Source organism: Typha angustifolia, chromosome 11 (assembly GCF_048772165.1).
Source record: "Typha angustifolia cultivar Huaian chromosome 11, ASM4877216v1, whole genome shotgun sequence".
Taxonomy (NCBI): domain Eukaryota; kingdom Viridiplantae; phylum Streptophyta; class Magnoliopsida; order Poales; family Typhaceae; genus Typha; species Typha angustifolia.
This window is the reverse complement of record NC_133249.1, coordinates 2,806,446-2,823,784: the sequence shown is the minus strand read 5'-3', so window position 1 is coordinate 2,823,784 and position 17,339 is coordinate 2,806,446. Positions and strand designations below refer to the sequence as shown.

Here is a 17,339-nt window from a genome sequence, read left to right as displayed (position 1 = left end):
TATTATCAAACCAAGGCTGCACTAAAGAAGCCCATCGCTGTAGACTGGGGCACAGAGTAAGCATGTGAGATGAGAATATTACTATCTTGTAGGCTTCATCTGCGAATGAGAACTACACCCAATAATTTACAAAGAGAGAAGACATGTAGCTTATTTTCTATTTCTTTAACTATTCTAGTTGGCATGTGGATTTGCACATAGATAGACACATGTTCATTCAGAATTAATAGATAATCTGCTCATCGATATCAATTACAAGGTATTGTTGTTAAAAATGATTTCAACCCTACGTTAGTTTTAATAAGAGGTAATTCCGAAAAGGGAAGAGTTACAAGATAGGACATGGCTGGCTCCATTTGCTTGGCACATCTGCTGGTCCTGACAATTGCTTTCGATGGACAGCAGTAGCCCCTTAGCCACCATAATGTGAAAAAAACATAGTAATTTCTATCTTGATTGAAAAATACAATCCCATCCAATCCATATGGTGTCGTCATCAAAGAGGCATGAACAACTGGATACACGATCTACAAGTTAAAGTAGCAGCAGAAACTTAAATTAGATCAAAGTTGAATCCAAGTGATCTATCAGACATAGGTGTTTCTCCAGGAGAAAACTAAATTTGGGCTTTCATCCAGGTAGAGATATATGCTTCTGCAGCTCAACTCCTCTTCCATTATCTTTTGAAGAAAAAGTGTCCACATTTCATTCAATACATAAAATTCCTTAATCAAAACTCTATTCAGGTTCCTCCTCATCCGATTTCTTATCAACTACCTCCTTCAATGGTAAACCTTCCTCTTTCGGTCTATTGGCAACCTTTTGCTTTACAGTCTCCCTGGTAGATTAGGCTACCGGTCAGAAATTCAACCACAGTAGTCCATCCCACAGGCAATAACTATTCTCAAAATTATGTTCCTTAGAGTGCAATAGACAAGCTCTACAGGAAGCAGAGCGCTCATTATTTGCGGCGCACTTTTTCCTCTTCAATTCTCTATAAAATAGAGGATGCCAAGGAACATATGATTTGCAGACCTATCCAGTACTGATCATCCAACTTTATATCAAAACAGGGAATGAGTTTACCAGACTTGGTGTATAAAGCAATCTGAGTTCTCAAAGTGATGAACAAAAGATGAGTGAAGTCCATCCACAATCAGGAATCTCAAAACTTCTTTCTGCACAATCTTGCAACACCCTTCCCAATGGATAACAAGAAGTACTCAATATTTTCCTTTGCAGCACCCTAAGCATATATGATTCACGAGTACTTCAATCTGAGGTACTAATATGCTTGCAAGAGTCACAGATATGATATAATTCCCAGTCACTCGCTGCAGCAGAGTACTGAGGGCTTAAGGCCAGTGCCAATATTGAAAATTACTTCCTCGACTTGGTGGTGTACCAATTTTGCATGCATAACCTAGAGCTAGGATCATACTCCCACAGGCCAGAGAGTACCTGTCGCTCAAGTTTTCTCTTCCTTCCATTTATCCAATTGTTATGAAGGATGAAGCATCCAATATTCTGACAGGCAGATCTGACATCGTTCTTCTCCCAGAGGCTTTTGTAAGCTCCATTGGGGAAGTAGTTCCTATCCAGGAAAAGGACAGTTAGGTTTGTTTTTGGCTCCAGACACTGGTTGTCACCCACACGGTTGGCTCCCCCTTCCCCACATAAAACATCATAGAAGCTCGGTTGCTCAGACAAGCTTGAAGCTGATGCATGTCTCACTACCATCTCCATAGCAGCAATTGTTACTGGATCAGACCGAGCAAAGTAAAAGCCAGAGTTCAATCGACGTGGTAAGTTTATAGGTCCTGCCAACAGAAGAATGTTACAAAGCATGGAACTAGGTTGAAGGACAAAGAAAGCAAGAATTACTCTTCTTTTCTAGATCCTTGTCTCAGAATAAAAATAAACGGACTGGAAACAAATGCTAATACCAAGTTTTTGATAAAATACAACAAAAAAAAAAAATCTATTCTGTTTGTATGTTTTTACTCGTGATACATATTCGTTTCCTGCTAAAGACAAGTCACACCATAAGGCTGCCATCTTTTTCTGAGGAAGAACTAGAATAGTCAACTATGGTGACCAATTAAATTTATGTACCATATAGGCTGCACACAGTGATCAAAACAGAAAATTACCACATCCTTCGGAAGATCAAGAAGTAGACAACTTTAAATAATCTTAAAAAAATTATGAGTTTTGAAGAAAATATTATTCTATTTAAAACAAATTTACAGTATATGTTACTTGTAAAACAGTTATTACTATGTAAAAGAATTTCTTGTATATGTTTGTGGTAATCATTCCATTAAGTCGTACCTAAGCTCTGAAAGTCTGAATCTCTGATAATATCAGGAAAAAGAAAATGATAATATCAGCAGAATTTTGGCTACTGGGATAAATCATATAATATCTTCAGATAATCAAATGTTTGAAATGTTTGAATTTATATATCATTAGCCACTTTGTTAAGCTGGCTATATGAATGAGAATAAGCGTGATGTATAGCAAAGGAAAAGCAGAAGTGGCTCGGTTAAGGTTGGTCCTGATATTTGTATATAGAAAACAGAAAAAAGAAAATTCTTGTTGACTAGACATAAGCAATAACTACCTAGCCGGAATGAATATTGAGGAATGGTGTGGCAAGTATCAAGGACGTGTGCTTGAGTTTTACCTGTTTCATTGAATTCATCAGATTGTGCCCCCAATATAGCGGGGCCAAAGGAGAGGAACAATGGTAGCGGATTATCAAACCAATAGATATCAACATCACTTAATAGAACATTGTATCCTAGTTTCAGAATCTGCAAAACTATTCGGGATTTCGCTTTGGTTACTCGCTGAAAACATTCTGTGCCAAAGTGACAATCATCAAAGCTGACATTTCTTGGAGAGAGTGTATCCTTAAAGACTGGCAAACCCTATAAATAAGAAATTTTGGCATTAGTACACAACTTCCATTATTTTGACAAAGGATCTAAGATCAGATGAAAAACCAAGACGTGAGTTCATACCTGCAAAACTGAGAACTCGTATGTCTCAGAATCAAGAGCACAGACTACAAAATTTGTAACACCTAGCTGACGTAAGCGGCATACCCAACTCATAAGCATGTCCCTGTAACTAAATCCAGCAATACCAAGCACGATCGATTTATCCTTATCTGCAACAAGACGTAGGAGTGATTCCAAAGACAATGGTAAATGTATTGGACCTGAAACTTCAACAGGGAACTTGCGTACTTTTAGAGTAAATAATTGATTTACTTTGCTCATTGAACTAATATCCTGCACACAACTTTTCCATTTCTTCTGTCTCCAATAATTCAAGAAACTTGTTATTGGCTGTGGCTTTTCAACTTCTTGACCTAGCACCACCTCCAGGCTATGAGATGCTAGCTGGTCAGGTCCTTCCAGAGGATGAACAGTTCTTTTTGCTTCACTTACAAGATAATAATGTCCCAACCACTCCACAATTTTATACAAACTATTCGGAATGTTACTCTGTTGGAAGGGAAGTGATCCATAAAGTGCAGCTAGATGATAGTTTCCTTTGAACTCCCAAATTCTTTCTGTATCAATCTTGCTAACTCTTGAGAAATTGTTAGGCCAAAGGCCTAATCTTTCAGGATAAAAACTGAATGCTAAATCACTGGCATCAAATATGAATCTCGTTTCAGATGACAGAACCTCATTCATAAGCCACAAATCATGAAGCCCTTTTCCATATAAGAAAGGAGGAAGAATTCCATCATGTAGAGGTAGATCGACATTATTCCATGCAATAAGAAGCCTCTCACTTGAATTGCTCTCCTTCCAATTGTGAGATAGAAATTCCTGCAACTGGTCAAAGAAAGAAGTTTATTCATGAATTTACAACAGAAAGAAACTATTTAGGTTTCTCTAGACAGATTCATCAATACCTTCTTAATTTCTATCTTTCTACCATCTTCGTGCACCCAGTGCTGTCCATTGTCAACTAACCGATATGGAAAATGTGAAACACTTCGTGACAGAGAAACAAGGAACCAGTCACTCTTAATTTTGTGAATGTAGCTCAGGGTGGTAAGGATGTCAGGCAGAATAATGGTCTCAGGATCAACAAGAATAGAAATGTCAGTACGAGTAGCTTGTGATCTTGCAATCATTGAATGAAAGAATGGCGTTCCCAGAAACCTAAAATAAGGAGACATCATAAGTAGCAACTATTTCATGATCTTGGATTGTATTCAATCTAAGACAGGCATATCGGCATACGCTCTGTTTCTAACCTCTGAAACTGCTTTACAGACGTTAAAGCATGTGATCTTATTTCAAGAAAACTATTTTAGACACGAAATAATTGTATAGTGGTATTCCTATGAAGATTGCCTGCTGAAAAATAAGCATGAAATTACAAGTCTTCTCTTACCTACTCCAATCGAATTTATAGACTTTCAAGATCCAAAGTAAATAAAGGATCAAACATTTTGTCTATCATGGAGTTATAATATTTAACTGGAAATATCTAGCTTAACTACTATATCATTCCGATACCCAAAAAAGAACGTGATATTATTCAAACATCAACATCAAATTCGTGATTCAAGAGAAGTTGTAGAACAACATCAACAATATTTACTAAAATGAAAGCTGACTCCAACCACATTACCACGATACTTACGTGGAATCGATCTCTGTCTCGACGGTGACTTGCGGCCCAAGACTTTTCGCGAGGGCAAGAATCGAAGGATGCTTCCCGAAGAGAACGACATCAACGTACAGCGACAGCGCGGTCCACGACCGCACTGCCAGCTCCTGCCTCATCCACACCGGATCCACCTCATCCGACAGCAACGGCCGCGGCGCCGCGAAGATGGTGACCAACGGCATATCCCATCCTTCCGGCTCCCCGCCGCATGCTTCCATCTGGCACCGGAAGCGGTCGAGAGCGGAGTAGAGGGAGGCGGTGATCAAGAAGAAGACCAAGATCCATCCACAAGAAGCGATCCATCCCAACATCCCCTGAGGAGAATAAGGTGGAAGAAAAAGTTTAGGAAGCGTTATCCCGATGGATTCGCTCGGAGTTGATACAATGATTCGCTACCAAAAACGCGACGCTGCGGCGGAGGCGGCGAGAGGAGGGTGGGAAATGGGGTTCGAATCGTGGATCGGAGACAATGGGAAGCAGCATCCCGACGAGGGATTTGGAGTTGGGAGAGATTGAAAGCGAGAGGAGGAAGCAGGGAAGAGAAGACTTCGGGAGTGGAGCTTTAACGGAAGTCAGAAGAAATAAATCTAATAATCAAGAGGGTACGAAGGCGCGAGCCACGTAGTTTGGACTTTGACCAAATGTTAGGTTACGACTTACGAGTAGGCACGCATGACTTGGTGGTGCCATTCATTTATTAAGTTTGTATCTATTTCATTGGATTTTAATAAAGTTATTTAGCACTAAGGGAGAGCGAGTAATTTCACTTAGCACTAAGCTGCCTGCTAATTGCTTCCCTTTCCCTTCCATCTATTTTCCCTCCACTTCCGTAGTGCCACGTCGTCAATCTATATCTCCACTAATATTAGTGGGCCCGGCCCGCCTAATGATTTGCCCATAAACACTTGACAAACAAGATGAGGTGATAACATTTATTGCTTGTCTAAAGGTAATATTTATTATTTCAACACAGAAAAGAATAAAAAAAAAACTGAATTAGGTAACTATTTTTTAAATTTATTGTACTTTTTTATTACAAAATCGGGCTGCCACTTTGATTAAATCCCTAATTCTTTCGGGATCGACAACAACAATAACAACAACCATCGAAAAAACAAAATTAGAAATCATGTAACATTTCTCCTCAGTAACCTCACAAAGACTTTGTCACATATGGTTAAGCTCATCATTATGGTACTTAAATATAGAATACTCCAGGGGGATTAGTCCAAAGTTCCATGGATTTATCACACTAGTTTGGATCCCCTGCCGTCTTTGTCGATGTAAAAAGTTTGCTTGTCAATGTAAGTAAGCATTTTTTTCCCCCTCCCATCTCAATGGACTTTTTTTTTAATAATCGAAGCGGTGAATCTATAATAATGTTTTTCCTGTTTACCACGTAATTACCTCAAATGGCATTAAAACATTTCGCAATTTTATAATTCAGATTTATACGAGGCACCTTATTCTTCCATAAAAATTTATGTTAGCTTCAAGTAATGTTCTTCTTTGGAGATCGCTTTATTCCATCTTCTCAATCAGTGCCATTAGATAATGAAGTGGAAGGAATATTTAGCCCAGTGACCAGTTTTAAAATTAGTGACTAATGCTAGAGATGGTCCGCAGAGATACTCCTTAGTGCTTAGGACCAATGTAGATAGGATCAAAAGGAGAGCTAATTGTATAAGAATTAACCAAGCTATTAATATATATAGAGGTGTACTCCATGAAATGCTTACCATCTCTTACCTTCTCCCTCCATCTTCCTCTGCTGTTTTTTTTTTCTTTTTCTGTTTGGTCATATCAGCATAGAGTGAGAGAATTAATGGAAATTCCTGCAGATCATTTGGAGGAAACTCCACAACAAACAATGAAGAAGGGTGGTCTTACGACTATACCTTTTATTGTGGGTAATTATTTCTTAATCCTTTTCCTTCTTTTGTATCCTATGTCTGTCTTCATTAATAATTTGCAGTCAAACTAGAAAATTAGTATCTTTCTATGTACTTAATGTTTATGTGGATTCATTTATATGCATATGCTCGTATCTTTTCTAGCGAATGAAATTTTCGAAAGGGTTGCAAGCAGTGGGCTTCATGCAAATATGATCATTTACCTCACAAAAATATACCATATGAGTTCTGCCACTGGCTTGAGTGTCCTCTATATCTGGGGAGCAGTGACAAATTTCCTACCAATTTTTGGGGCTTTCTTGTCTGATTCATATCTAGGCCGCTTCAAAGTGATCGCTATCGGATCGGTTGTGAGTCTAATTGTAAGAAACTTCTGGTTTCCATTCTCATAATCTTATTGCTTTCATGGTTACAAATTCAGATACTAATAGTGTCTTCCTTTTGTGCAAGGGGATGGTTCTTCTATTGCTAACTGCAACGCTACCTACTTACAAGAAACCTCCTTATTGTAGAGATGATGGTAGTTCTTGTCTTGCCAGTAATGCCTCCATTGCTCCATGGCAATTTCCCCTTCTTTTCTCGGCTTTCGCTTTCATGTCAGTAGGAGCAGGTGGGATTAGGCCCTGCTCGTTAGCCTTTGGTGCAGACCAGTTGAACCAGAAGAACAACCCTCACAATGAGAGGAGGCTGCAGTCCTTCTTCAACTGGTATTACACGTCCCTCGGGATCTCCATCGTGATCGCGGTGACGGTCGTCGTCTATATACAAGAAAAGGATGGATGGCCGATCGGTTTCGGTGTCTCGGCAGCACTCATGCTGCTCTCTGTCATCTTATTCCTGCTAGGCTCTCCTCTGTACATCAAGTTGGAAGCTGACAAGAGCATGTTATCAGGGCTACTTCAAGTGATCGTCGCGAGTTTGCGAAACCGAAGACTAGCCCTTCCACCGCCGACAACCGACGGCCAGTGGTATCATAGCAAGTCAAAACTCAAAGTTCCATCAGAGAAATTAAGGTACGTTCAAACAGTATATCGCTCGGTTTCTGCACGCATGGTCTTCTTACTGTCTTGCCTTCCAATTTAACTCATTTCAGGTTCTTGAACAAAGCTTGCATTATAAGAAATCCTGAGAAGGATTTGAACTCTGATGGGTCTGCTTCAAATCCATGGAGCTTATCAACTGTGGAGCAAGTAGAAGACCTGAAGTCCGTAATCCGAGTGATCCCCCTCTGGTCTACCGGAATCATGACGGCGGTGGTCATCAACCAGCAATCGCTTCCGGTTCTACAAGCGGGCACCATGGACCGCCACCTCGGATCTCATTTCCAGATACCCGCAGCTTCTTTCAGCGTCTTCGCAATCATCACAATAACTGTATGGGTCGCCATCTACGATCGTGTAGTCGTCCCTCGCCTCGCAAAAATCACCGGTAGGCCTCGGGGCCTTGGCCTAAAGCAGCGGATGGGGATAGGTTTGATGTTACTATGCGTCGCCACAGCGGTGGCGGCGAGCGTGGAACGTGTTCGACGGAGAACTGCGATCGAGCAAGGCCTCGCGGGGAATGGCAAAGGGGTGGTGAACATGTCTGCAATGTGGCTAGTTCCACAGTACTGCTTGACTGGCTTAGCTGAGGCCTTTAACATAATTGGGCAGATAGAGTTCTACTACTCTGAGTTCCCTAAGAGCATGGCAAGCATTGGAATCTCTATGTTTTCCTTCGGAATGGGTGTTGGTAACTTGGTTGGTACTCTAATTGTTCAGCTCATCGAGAAGGTCAGTAAGGGGAGTGGAAGAGTAGGCTGGCTGGACAACAATCTAAACAAGGGGCACTATGACTACTACTACTGGTTCACTGCATTCCTATGTGTTGTTAATTGTTTCTACTTCCTTCTTTGTAGTCGGGCATATGGTGAAGAGGGGGAGAATAGGGTGTGGGAAGAGAGGGAAGTAAAGGAAGAGCTGCAGAGTGGATCTCCATAGAGTTCCTCCTTGTAAAAGCATGCAAGCGACTGTAATACTCCTTAGGAATGTATGTGAAGAAACACTAGTTGCTTGCTTTAAAGTTGTGATTTTTCTTGTTGTTCATTGCTCTGTTCAGGCGTCGTGCCGCTTTCCTTCCTTCTCCCTTAAACCGGTAGGCGGGAGTGGCAGATCATTCACTGTCTCCTTCTCCTTGCTTCCAAGTTAGCCTGTCTTTTCTTGCTTGGCCTGTACCTCCGCTGGAGTTGATCCGGCGGGTATGGCGTGAGGTAGCTGATGGTTGTCAAGGTGAATTCGATGCTATACAAAGATCCAACAAACATCTTTAATTCGAATACGTTAGTTGCTAAAAAGAATAAAGTTGAATAACATGATTAGATTTCAGTACTCTCAGAAAAGTAAAAAATAAATAAAAGAAAACTATCTTAGTAAAGAGTGTAAATGATGTTGAGGAAAAAAGAAAAGGATTCAGTTTTAATATACTCACATTTTATTTCATCATAGGTGTAAATCACACCTTGCACCGTTGCACTGCACGTGCACATCGTTTCCGAGTAGTATGGTATTTGTACCAATTTTCTTTATTCTTTATATGCTGTCTACAGTAGAGTAATTCGTGCGGTCAATAAATAGAGCAATGATTTCTATACTAAATATAAATATTTTATATATGTGACTAGATAAATTAAAAAAAAAAATAGAATTTAAGTATTTCTTTTATTGCTATTCTTATAACCGTTGTTTTAATCGTAAGAGTGTCAACTTCTAATAATTTATTATTATTTTTATATTTTATAAAATTTGAATAGCTAAGAAAGAAATAAACTATGACTAATTTAGTCTTATAATTTAAAAAAGTGATGTATAATTTCAGTTATTATCGGATCATTTGCCCAATAAATAACCCTCGCCCTCCCCCCTTATGTATTGGCATCTCCATCTCTATCTCCATCTCCGATCTAAAGAGGGAAAGATATGGCTCCGATCGCAGTAGGCGACTCGATCCCCGACGGTACTTTGGGTTGGTTCGATGAGGACGACAAGCTCCAGCAAGTTTCCATCCATGCCCTCGCCGCCGGCAAGAAGGTCATCCTCTTCGGTGTCCCCGGTGCCTTCACCCCCACTTGCAGGTAATCACTCTTGCCCGTTCCTTTTATTATGTGCCGGAATGGTATTTCCTACCGATCCATGCCATTCGCAGTTTTTTTTTTTGCTTCGTTTTGGTCTTCCTTGTTTATGGGAAATTGTAATAAAATAAGAACTATTTGCAACGCGAAAAATAAAGAAATAAAGAGGAAGTAAAACGAGAAGCTCCTTTTCTTTTTATTATAGAGGAAGTAAAAAATGTTATCTTTTTCTCTGACAACTTTTAAGTCAATAAATGGTTTTAAAAGTAGAGTCTTTTTTTTTTCTAAGGGAATTTTAGAAGTAAAGTCCGGATATTAAATCTTGCTGCTGATTCTACTGAATTGGAGTAAAAAAGGTGAAAACTTTTAATTCTTAATTCTGAAAATGAAAATAAATGGATTCTTCCTGAAGTGATTTCCATGTTAGCAAGGAAAACTAAATTCTAGTAGTCATTATGTTGGTAGGATATTTTTTCATCTTGCACCTGTTAGTTGGAATTAGATACACACTATATTGTTTCCTCTGGGAAAGTATATTAGAATCACATGTTTGGTAACTGTACAATCCAGACTAACTAACCCATTTACTAGATCGGACAATCTACTAATTCTAAATATATATTGACCAAACGTTTATAAATAATGATGTTTTGCAGTTGTTAATGGTAAATTGAGTATGATTGTCAATCTACTTTACATGGATGAGCACAGTAATATAATGATGCAATATAATAGAAAGAAAATACTACTTTTGGTTTAGTAATTGGCTATTTGAAAAACTGATGAGCTTGATTTTTGGTTGTAGACATAATCGAATGATGGTAAAACATACTTGAAGAGCTGCTTTGTCATAACTGATCTACAAGATTCTAAACAACTAGGAACGTCAACTAATGTGATTTGTTGGATATTTGTTGGATATTTGTTTTAGCTTTTAGCTGATTATATAAGTTGGTGCAGTATGCAGCATGTGCCTAGCTTCATTCAAAGTGCAGAAGAGCTGAAATCCAAGGGTGTTGATGAGATCCTTCTTGTTAGTGGTATATTGCCATCCTTTCTTTTTAAATTACTGTGAGTTCATCTGTTTGAAGTTTATAGATTTTGCATTTATTATTAAGCTTCTCATATGTACACGCTTGTAGTATTAGCGGATGAGATCTAATATATCTATCCTGACAGGGCAGTCAATTTGAGGCATTCCACAGACCTATAATTTTAACTTATAGGGAGTGGAAACCTATTTCCAGTTATTGATGTCTCCATATCTGCTGGTGTGATTGTTAACATAACTTAGAAATGTCTATTATTCACTCTGAAATTTGACATCAGCAGATCTCAAATATTGGGGAGAGCTAGAATTCATCTTCATTCTGTGATTATATCCTAGAAAAGCAGTCCAATTGTAAAAGGGAGAAATCTAATAGAATGAGAAGATTGTATTTTCATTGAGATGAATTGTGTACATAAATAGGAGGAGATTACAACATACCTATCCAACAAATTAGGATAGAGTTACTATGTACAAGGAAGGTGAATAACTATACAAGGAATGTAGAAAATAAAAAGATAACAACAGATTAACCAAATCAATTACAATAGTAATTGAATCTGTTGTCGATATTTCTTTCCAACACTCCTGCTCAAGTTGGAGAGTGGATATCCTGCAGTCCTGACTTGCGAACCATAGGCACAAGGGTTTCCTTTTCGAAAGGTTTAGCTAATAAATCTGCCAATTAATGAGTTGAACCAATATACTTGGTAATTATTGAACCATCTTGGATTTTGTCTTGGATGTAGTGACAGTCCATTTCTATGTGTCTTGTGTGTTCATGAAAGACTGGATTGATTGCTATATGCAAAGCAACTTTGTTGTCACAGTATAAAGAAGCAGGTCCATGATGAATAAGGCCTAAGTCTAATAATAAGTACTGAAGTCATGTTAGCTCACAACAAGCTCTAGTCATTGCACGGTATTCTGCTTCGATTGAAGACAATAATACTATTTTTTGTCGTTTTGATCTCCATGATATTATTGATGGCCCAAGGAACACAGTAGCTTGTAGTGAACCGTCTAGTAAGAGGACAACCTCCCTAGTCCGAATCACAATAGGTTCGCAATTTTAAGTCACTGTTTGAAAAAAGAATAGATCTTGACCTGAGGCACCCTTTAGATATCGAACAACGCATAAGGCTACTTACATACGACGTCTTCTTGGTTAATGCATGAACCTACTCAAGACACAAATAAAATAGATGATATCTGGTCTTGAAAATATATTAGGCGGGCAACAAATCTTTTGTATCGGCGTAGGTCTTTAAGCAATTCATCTTTGTTAGACAGTTTTAAGCTTCTCTCCATAGGAGTGTCCATTGGAGCAACATTTAATAGGCCTTTCTTTTTGGTGAAGAAGGGGTAGTCAACTCGTGATTGTACAAAGTCAGTAAAAGTGATGACAGAAGAAAACTTTGAAAACCACCGGCGAAAGGCTTGCTTTAATCCGTGGAGCGATTTGTGTAGGCAACACACAATATTCCTCCCCTTGTTTTCGAAGCCCCGGGGGTGGAGACATGTAAATCTCCTCAATCAGGTCACTGTGGAGGAAGGCGTTGTAGATGTCAAGTTGATGGAGTGGCCAGCCCTTGGCAACAGGTAATGCAAGAAGACCACAGACAAAAATTTTATTTGCTGTAAGAGAGTTTTTTTGGTAGTCGATCCCCTCCATTTTGGTGAAGCCTTTTGTAACAAGACATGCCTTATATTACTTTATTGTGCCATCATATATATGTTTGAACTTGTAAACTCACCGACATCCTATTGGTTTCTTGCCTGCTGGAAAAGAGTTAGATTCCATGTGACGTTGGCGGCAAGGTCATCTAACTCAAACTTCATTGCGACATGCCATGCAGGGTTGGTGATAGCTTCATTGTAAGAGGCTGGTTCTCGTTCTTGATTGACAGAAGCAAGAAACGATTTGTGAACAGTTGTATAGAGATGATAGGAGATGTAATTGGTCAGTGGGTACCTTGTCTTTTTGCGCAAATCTGGAGAAGAGAAGGTGTCTTGATCAAAGCAAGGATGTGTGATGGTGGAGCAGAGGTAATCATTAACGTCACGAGTGGATTAGATTGTCAAATGGAGCGACTGGGAGGAATACCAGCTAGTGGTGGTGGTTCTTGTGTTCTAGTAGAGTGAATGGTGGTAGTACGGTTGGGTGGTGGTGGCGGTGGCGGTGAGAAAGTAGAGTGGAGAAGGGTGTTTAGGGAAGAAGTTTTAGGTGGAATCGGTGGAGGCGAGCGGTCTCAGCAACGATGTGTGGAGGATAGGGCAGCATTCGGGGATTGTAGAGAAGATGGTGGGTTAGATGATGGTGAGGTGGGTGAGTTGGGTTCAGTATTAGTGTTGGTTCGAAGGAATGGTCATATGGGCTTAATGGGCATGTATCATCTCCCTGTAATGGGCTTGCTGTTTGGGTCAATGGAAAGAGTAGAAAATAGGTATTATTTGGAGAATAAGGAAAAATATCTTCTTTAAAGTGGACGTCTCTGCTTGTGAAAATTCTTTTGGTTGATAAATCAAAAAGTTTGTAACCTTTTTGACCTATCGGATAGCTAATGAAAATGGAAGGTATAGCTTAGTAGTTAAATTTATGAGAAGTATAGACGTTGGTGGCATAAGCCAAGTAACCAAAAACACATAGGTGGAAAAAAAATAGGAAATTTTGAGTAAAAAAGCTCGAATGGTGTTTTGTCGGCTAGAATTGGAGAGGGTACTCGATTGATGATATGAAAATGTGATGGTGTTTGCGTTCCACAACCTCATTTTGTTGAGGTGTGTAGAAGCAAGAATGTTGAAAAAGGACATCGTTATCTTGAAAAAAACAGTAAAGAGATAAATTCGCCATCATTATCACTTCGAACAATTTTGACGCGAGTTTCAAATTGAGTAGAAATATAACTAAAAAAATGCTTTAAAAGCAGTTGTGTTTCATCTTTATGTCGCATCAAAAATATCTAAGTAAAATGTGAATAATCGTAGACAGTGGTGAGAAATTAATGAGAATCAGAAAGGGAAATATGTCGATAGCAACCCCAAATATCACAATGAATAACATCAAATTGTTTGATAGAGAAAGTATTACGGACATTAAAAGGTAAACGACTTTGTTTGGCAAGTGGACAATTAGAGCAAGCTTTATTGGAATTAGCAAAAAACTTTAAAAATTGTTAGGCAATAAAATTCAAACGGGAAGACGATACATGTTCTAAGTGGTTGTCCCAAAAGTTGATAGGAGAGATGGTGAGATTGTATGCCAATTGGTTTGAGGATATGACTTGTTTAGTAGTATATTTTTTAGCTCCTAATGCCACTAGATAATAGAGTCTGTCAACCATTTCACCTAAACCATATCTTTCTCATATCTAGATCTTGCAAAATACACCAATAAGAAAAAATGTCACTGAACAATTTAAGCCCTTTATCAATCGCCAAATCAGCTTTGAATGTAGAAACAGATAATACATCATGCAATTTTTAGATAGAATTCAATGGTATGGATCCTTTAACAATAGTTTTGGCCTTCTCTCCACTAGGTAATAATACGGGTGACAACGAGCAACTTTTGCCTTTGTGCCTTATTTTTGATAATAAGGTGATATGATTGGTTGCACCACTATCGATAATTCAATTACGATGAGCTAATTTAGACAAACTTGATTTTGTGACTGCATTTACCTTAGGATTGGGGATACCTTCTGCCCGGTTATTGAGAAGTTTCATAATCTATTTTAATTGGGCTTTTGTAAATGTGGTGTTAGATCCACCTTCTTCATGGCACACTTGGTTAACTGCAGCGTAATTGGGTTGACCAAAGCCTAAGCTCGGATTGGACTTAGACTTTGGATGACCAGGAGAGTAGCCATGGAGTTTGTAATATTTTTGGACCCAATGTCCATTGGCATCAGAATAGGTGCAATGGGGTTGCAACTTTTCAAGACTAGGTCCACGACGTTGGTGATTAAAATCAAGGTGATCGCAATTGGACTGGGCCTCATAAGGCTGATCGCTCCTCTCACTCTTCCCTGGCGCCGATGGATGGAGCTTGCGGATGGCCATGGCAACAACTAAGGTTGGCTCGGTGGAGGAGGAAGCAACACGTAGATGACGTTGCTTCTCCTCTTGAGCAATAAAGGAGTATGCTTTGTGAACCGAAGGGAAAGATTTCATTAGGAGGATTTGGCTGCGGATTGTATTGTAAGATTCATTCAAACCCATTAGAAATTGCATTACTTGCTCCGATTGTGGTGTTTCACAATGCATCCCTAGCCCATTTCATAGGGTTTTCAATCGAGTGTAATAGGTGAAAACAAAGGTAGTTTCATGTTTGTGGAAGGCGATATCCCGTTGGATCTAGAAGATGTGAGTTAGGTTGTCTTGAAAGGATCGAGGGTCGAGGTCCTCCTAAACTTCTCTTGTAGTGGAATAAAAATTTACACTGTCGGTGATTTCTAGATCACAGATGTTAACTATCCAAGAATGGATAATGTCATTACATCTTGATCGGATGGCGTGATCTTCAGGATTATCTGCTTTTGAAGGAGTTGAGATAGACTCATTAATGAATCTGAGCTTATTTCTTGTATTCAAGGCTCAAATCATGGATCTTGGAACCAACCGGAGTGGTTATCTCTATTAAGGGGTTTAGAAACGAGGACCAATTCAGAATGATGGATGAAGTAAGAATTGGAGAAGTTGGCAGGGGATTTTTTCTTTCTCTGCCTTTCATGGATCTATGGATCTGGTAGAACAACATCTTGGAAAGAAGAATAATCATCTTCAACCATTGAGGGTAATGAATGTTTCGGTGGATCAGGGTATGGCTGCCATAGAATTTGGTTGCTAATGTTCTAGCATTGATACCATATAAAAGGGAGAAAGCAAATAGAATGAGAAGATTGTATTTTCATTGAGATGAATCGTGTACAACAGCCTCTCCTATAATCAAGCTTATCTATCCAACAAATTAGGATAGAGCTGCTATATACAATGAAGGTAACTATACAAGGACTGTAGATAACAAAAAAATAAAAGATTAACCAAATCAATTACAATAGTAACTGAATCTATTGTTGATATTTCTTTCCAATACAAATGTTTCTGACAAGTGTGATTTTCTTTAAGAAAAGCCACTGTTCATCTACCTTAATCTTCCTAATTGTTGAATACGATGTAGTCGTCACTTATCCTAGTGTTCTGATGTGATTGCCAATCTAATCATTTTTCTGATAATAGGACTAGAAACTATGTTCCTTTGTCATTGCTATTTTGTTACTCTTGTAGTAAAAATTCCTAAAATGGTCAAAGCATTAGCGGAAGTCTCTCTAATGCATAGTTTTCCACGTTGTTATAGCATCAGTAAGACTACATATTTCTTAGCATTTTGTTTTTATTTCTGCTGCAGTTAATGACCCCTTCGTCATGAAGGCTTGGGCGAAGACATATCCTGAGAACAAGCATGTTAAGTTCATCTCTGATGGCTCAGGAATTTACACCCGTGCACTTGGTCTTGAGCTTGACCTTTCTGAGAAAGGGCTTGGGATTCGTTCCCGAAGGTTTGCTCTTCTTGCTGATGACCTGAAGGTCAAGGTAGCCAACATTGAGGAGGGCGGTGCATTCACCATATCAGGGGCAGATGAGATCCTCAAGGCACTCTAAGAAAGTTCAGAAGCATTCTAGTGCTTCTGATATGAACTTCCAACTTGGTTGTTTCTCTTTACGCGGACTAAAATCTCATGCTTTTCAAGTTTTTATGGTGTTTGGTACTTTGATGACTTTGTTTCTTGAGTGCTGCAGTACATGAGCCTCCTTTAGTTGGTACTTAATCTGTATCTTTTGAATAAGTTCTATATGAACCTTTTGGAGTATACATTATCTATTATGATCTTTTGAATGTTGGTAGTTTCTCTTTTGGAATGCGCTGCCCAGCCCAATGTGTATGAATGAGGCTATCCTTCTGGATTGAGTTGTTCCAGAATCACCTGCAAACTTGACTCTGTGGATCAAGTTTTCATTATATCTTTTTTAAGGGGTAATTATATCTTATGAACACCTTAAATTTATTGTTTTTATAACACGTTTGTCTTACTAAACTATGTTGTGTCAATTGTCCATTTAATTATCTTTATTAAAAAAATACCACGTTTAAGATGTCTTCATGATCATTTTACTCGGCCTCACAAAAAATAAAACGGAAAATTTATATGAAAATAGATAATAGTTTTAAAGAATTTGCGTATAATTATCTTTTATTATTTAAACTAACTTGGGTTTTAATCTCCACTTCTCGTGAGCAAAGAGAAAACCGAAACGTAGCACTTTTTCTTTTATCGAAACCTAACACTCTTCAAAGCCCATTATGAAATTTGAATAGGGATAGCTTTCCAACGGTCAAATGTCTCTCCTATTAATAAAAGTAACGGGGACAAGCACAAGCGTGGTCCATAGATATGGTCGCGAGTCTTCCAAAGATCCGCCCTTTATTATTGAACTCGGAGGACAGCATGCCTCGGGAAGCGCGGCAACGGCTACTCGGCAAGATACGCACGCATCTTTATGTTGG

General features: G+C 38.9%; 3 protein-coding genes across 5 annotated transcripts; 2 read left to right on the top strand and 1 right to left on the bottom strand.

Annotated features, from left to right (window-relative positions):
• Positions 1-652: 652 nt before the first annotated feature.
• Positions 653-5,331, bottom strand: LOC140770765 (beta-arabinofuranosyltransferase RAY1). 2 transcript variants are annotated; one of them, XM_073112030.1, is made up of 6 exons: positions 5,101-5,331; positions 4,678-5,018; positions 3,938-4,190; positions 3,030-3,851; positions 2,690-2,936; positions 653-1,820 (listed from the first exon to the last, which is right to left on the bottom strand). In XM_073112030.1, exons 1-6 carry the CDS (start codon positions 5,185-5,187, stop codon positions 1,381-1,383), a joined length of 2,190 nt encoding a protein of 729 aa, XP_072968131.1. In that variant the 5' UTR covers positions 5,188-5,331; the 3' UTR covers positions 653-1,380. The 2 variants fall into 2 exon arrangements, with proteins under 2 accessions (XP_072968131.1, XP_072968130.1); XM_073112029.1 differs by having other exon boundaries at positions 3,030-3,857; positions 5,101-5,330.
• Positions 5,332-6,442: 1,111 nt separating this feature from the next.
• On the top strand, positions 6,443-8,700 carry LOC140770579 (protein NRT1/ PTR FAMILY 1.2-like). Of its 2 annotated transcripts, none has more exons than XM_073111831.1 (4): positions 6,443-6,614; positions 6,762-6,979; positions 7,068-7,630; positions 7,711-8,700. In XM_073111831.1, the coding sequence occupies exons 1-4, from the start codon at positions 6,530-6,532 to the stop codon at positions 8,594-8,596; spliced, it is 1,752 nt and encodes a 583-aa protein (XP_072967932.1). In that variant the 5' UTR covers positions 6,443-6,529; the 3' UTR covers positions 8,597-8,700. The 2 variants fall into 2 exon arrangements, with proteins under 2 accessions (XP_072967932.1, XP_072967933.1); XM_073111832.1 differs by having other exon boundaries at positions 6,471-6,610; positions 7,711-8,699.
• Positions 8,701-9,494: 794 nt separating this feature from the next.
• On the top strand, positions 9,495-16,670 carry LOC140771242 (peroxiredoxin-2C). Its single transcript, XM_073112698.1, has 3 exons — positions 9,495-9,726; positions 10,684-10,763; positions 16,182-16,670. Exons 1-3 carry the CDS (start codon positions 9,572-9,574, stop codon positions 16,433-16,435), a joined length of 489 nt encoding a protein of 162 aa, XP_072968799.1. The 5' UTR covers positions 9,495-9,571; the 3' UTR covers positions 16,436-16,670.
• The last annotated feature ends 669 nt before the right edge of the window (positions 16,671-17,339 follow it).

Excerpts from the sequence above, each read along its gene's own strand:
- LOC140770765 (XM_073112029.1), bottom strand. The coding sequence starts at position 5,187 with ATGCTGCTTCCCATTGTCTCCGATCCACGATTCGAACCCCATTTCCCA. Across the intron at positions 4,191-4,677 it reads GAGACAGAGATCGATTCCAC|GTTTCTGGGAACGCCATTCT; the intron begins GTAAGTATCGTG and ends TCCTTATTTTAG. Across the intron at positions 3,858-3,937 it reads GAAAGATAGAAATTAAGAAG|TTGCAGGAATTTCTATCTCA; the intron begins GTATTGATGAAT and ends TTCTTTGACCAG.
- LOC140770579 (XM_073111831.1), top strand. The coding sequence starts at position 6,530 with ATGGAAATTCCTGCAGATCATTTGGAGGAAACTCCACAACAAACAATG. Across the intron at positions 6,615-6,761 it reads GACTATACCTTTTATTGTGG|CGAATGAAATTTTCGAAAGG; the intron begins GTAATTATTTCT and ends TATCTTTTCTAG. Across the intron at positions 7,631-7,710 it reads GTTCCATCAGAGAAATTAAG|GTTCTTGAACAAAGCTTGCA; the intron begins GTACGTTCAAAC and ends AACTCATTTCAG.
- LOC140771242 (XM_073112698.1), top strand. The coding sequence starts at position 9,572 with ATGGCTCCGATCGCAGTAGGCGACTCGATCCCCGACGGTACTTTGGGT. Across the intron at positions 9,727-10,683 it reads GCCTTCACCCCCACTTGCAG|TATGCAGCATGTGCCTAGCT; the intron begins GTAATCACTCTT and ends AAGTTGGTGCAG. Across the intron at positions 10,764-16,181 it reads TGAGATCCTTCTTGTTAGTG|TTAATGACCCCTTCGTCATG; the intron begins GTATATTGCCAT and ends TTTCTGCTGCAG.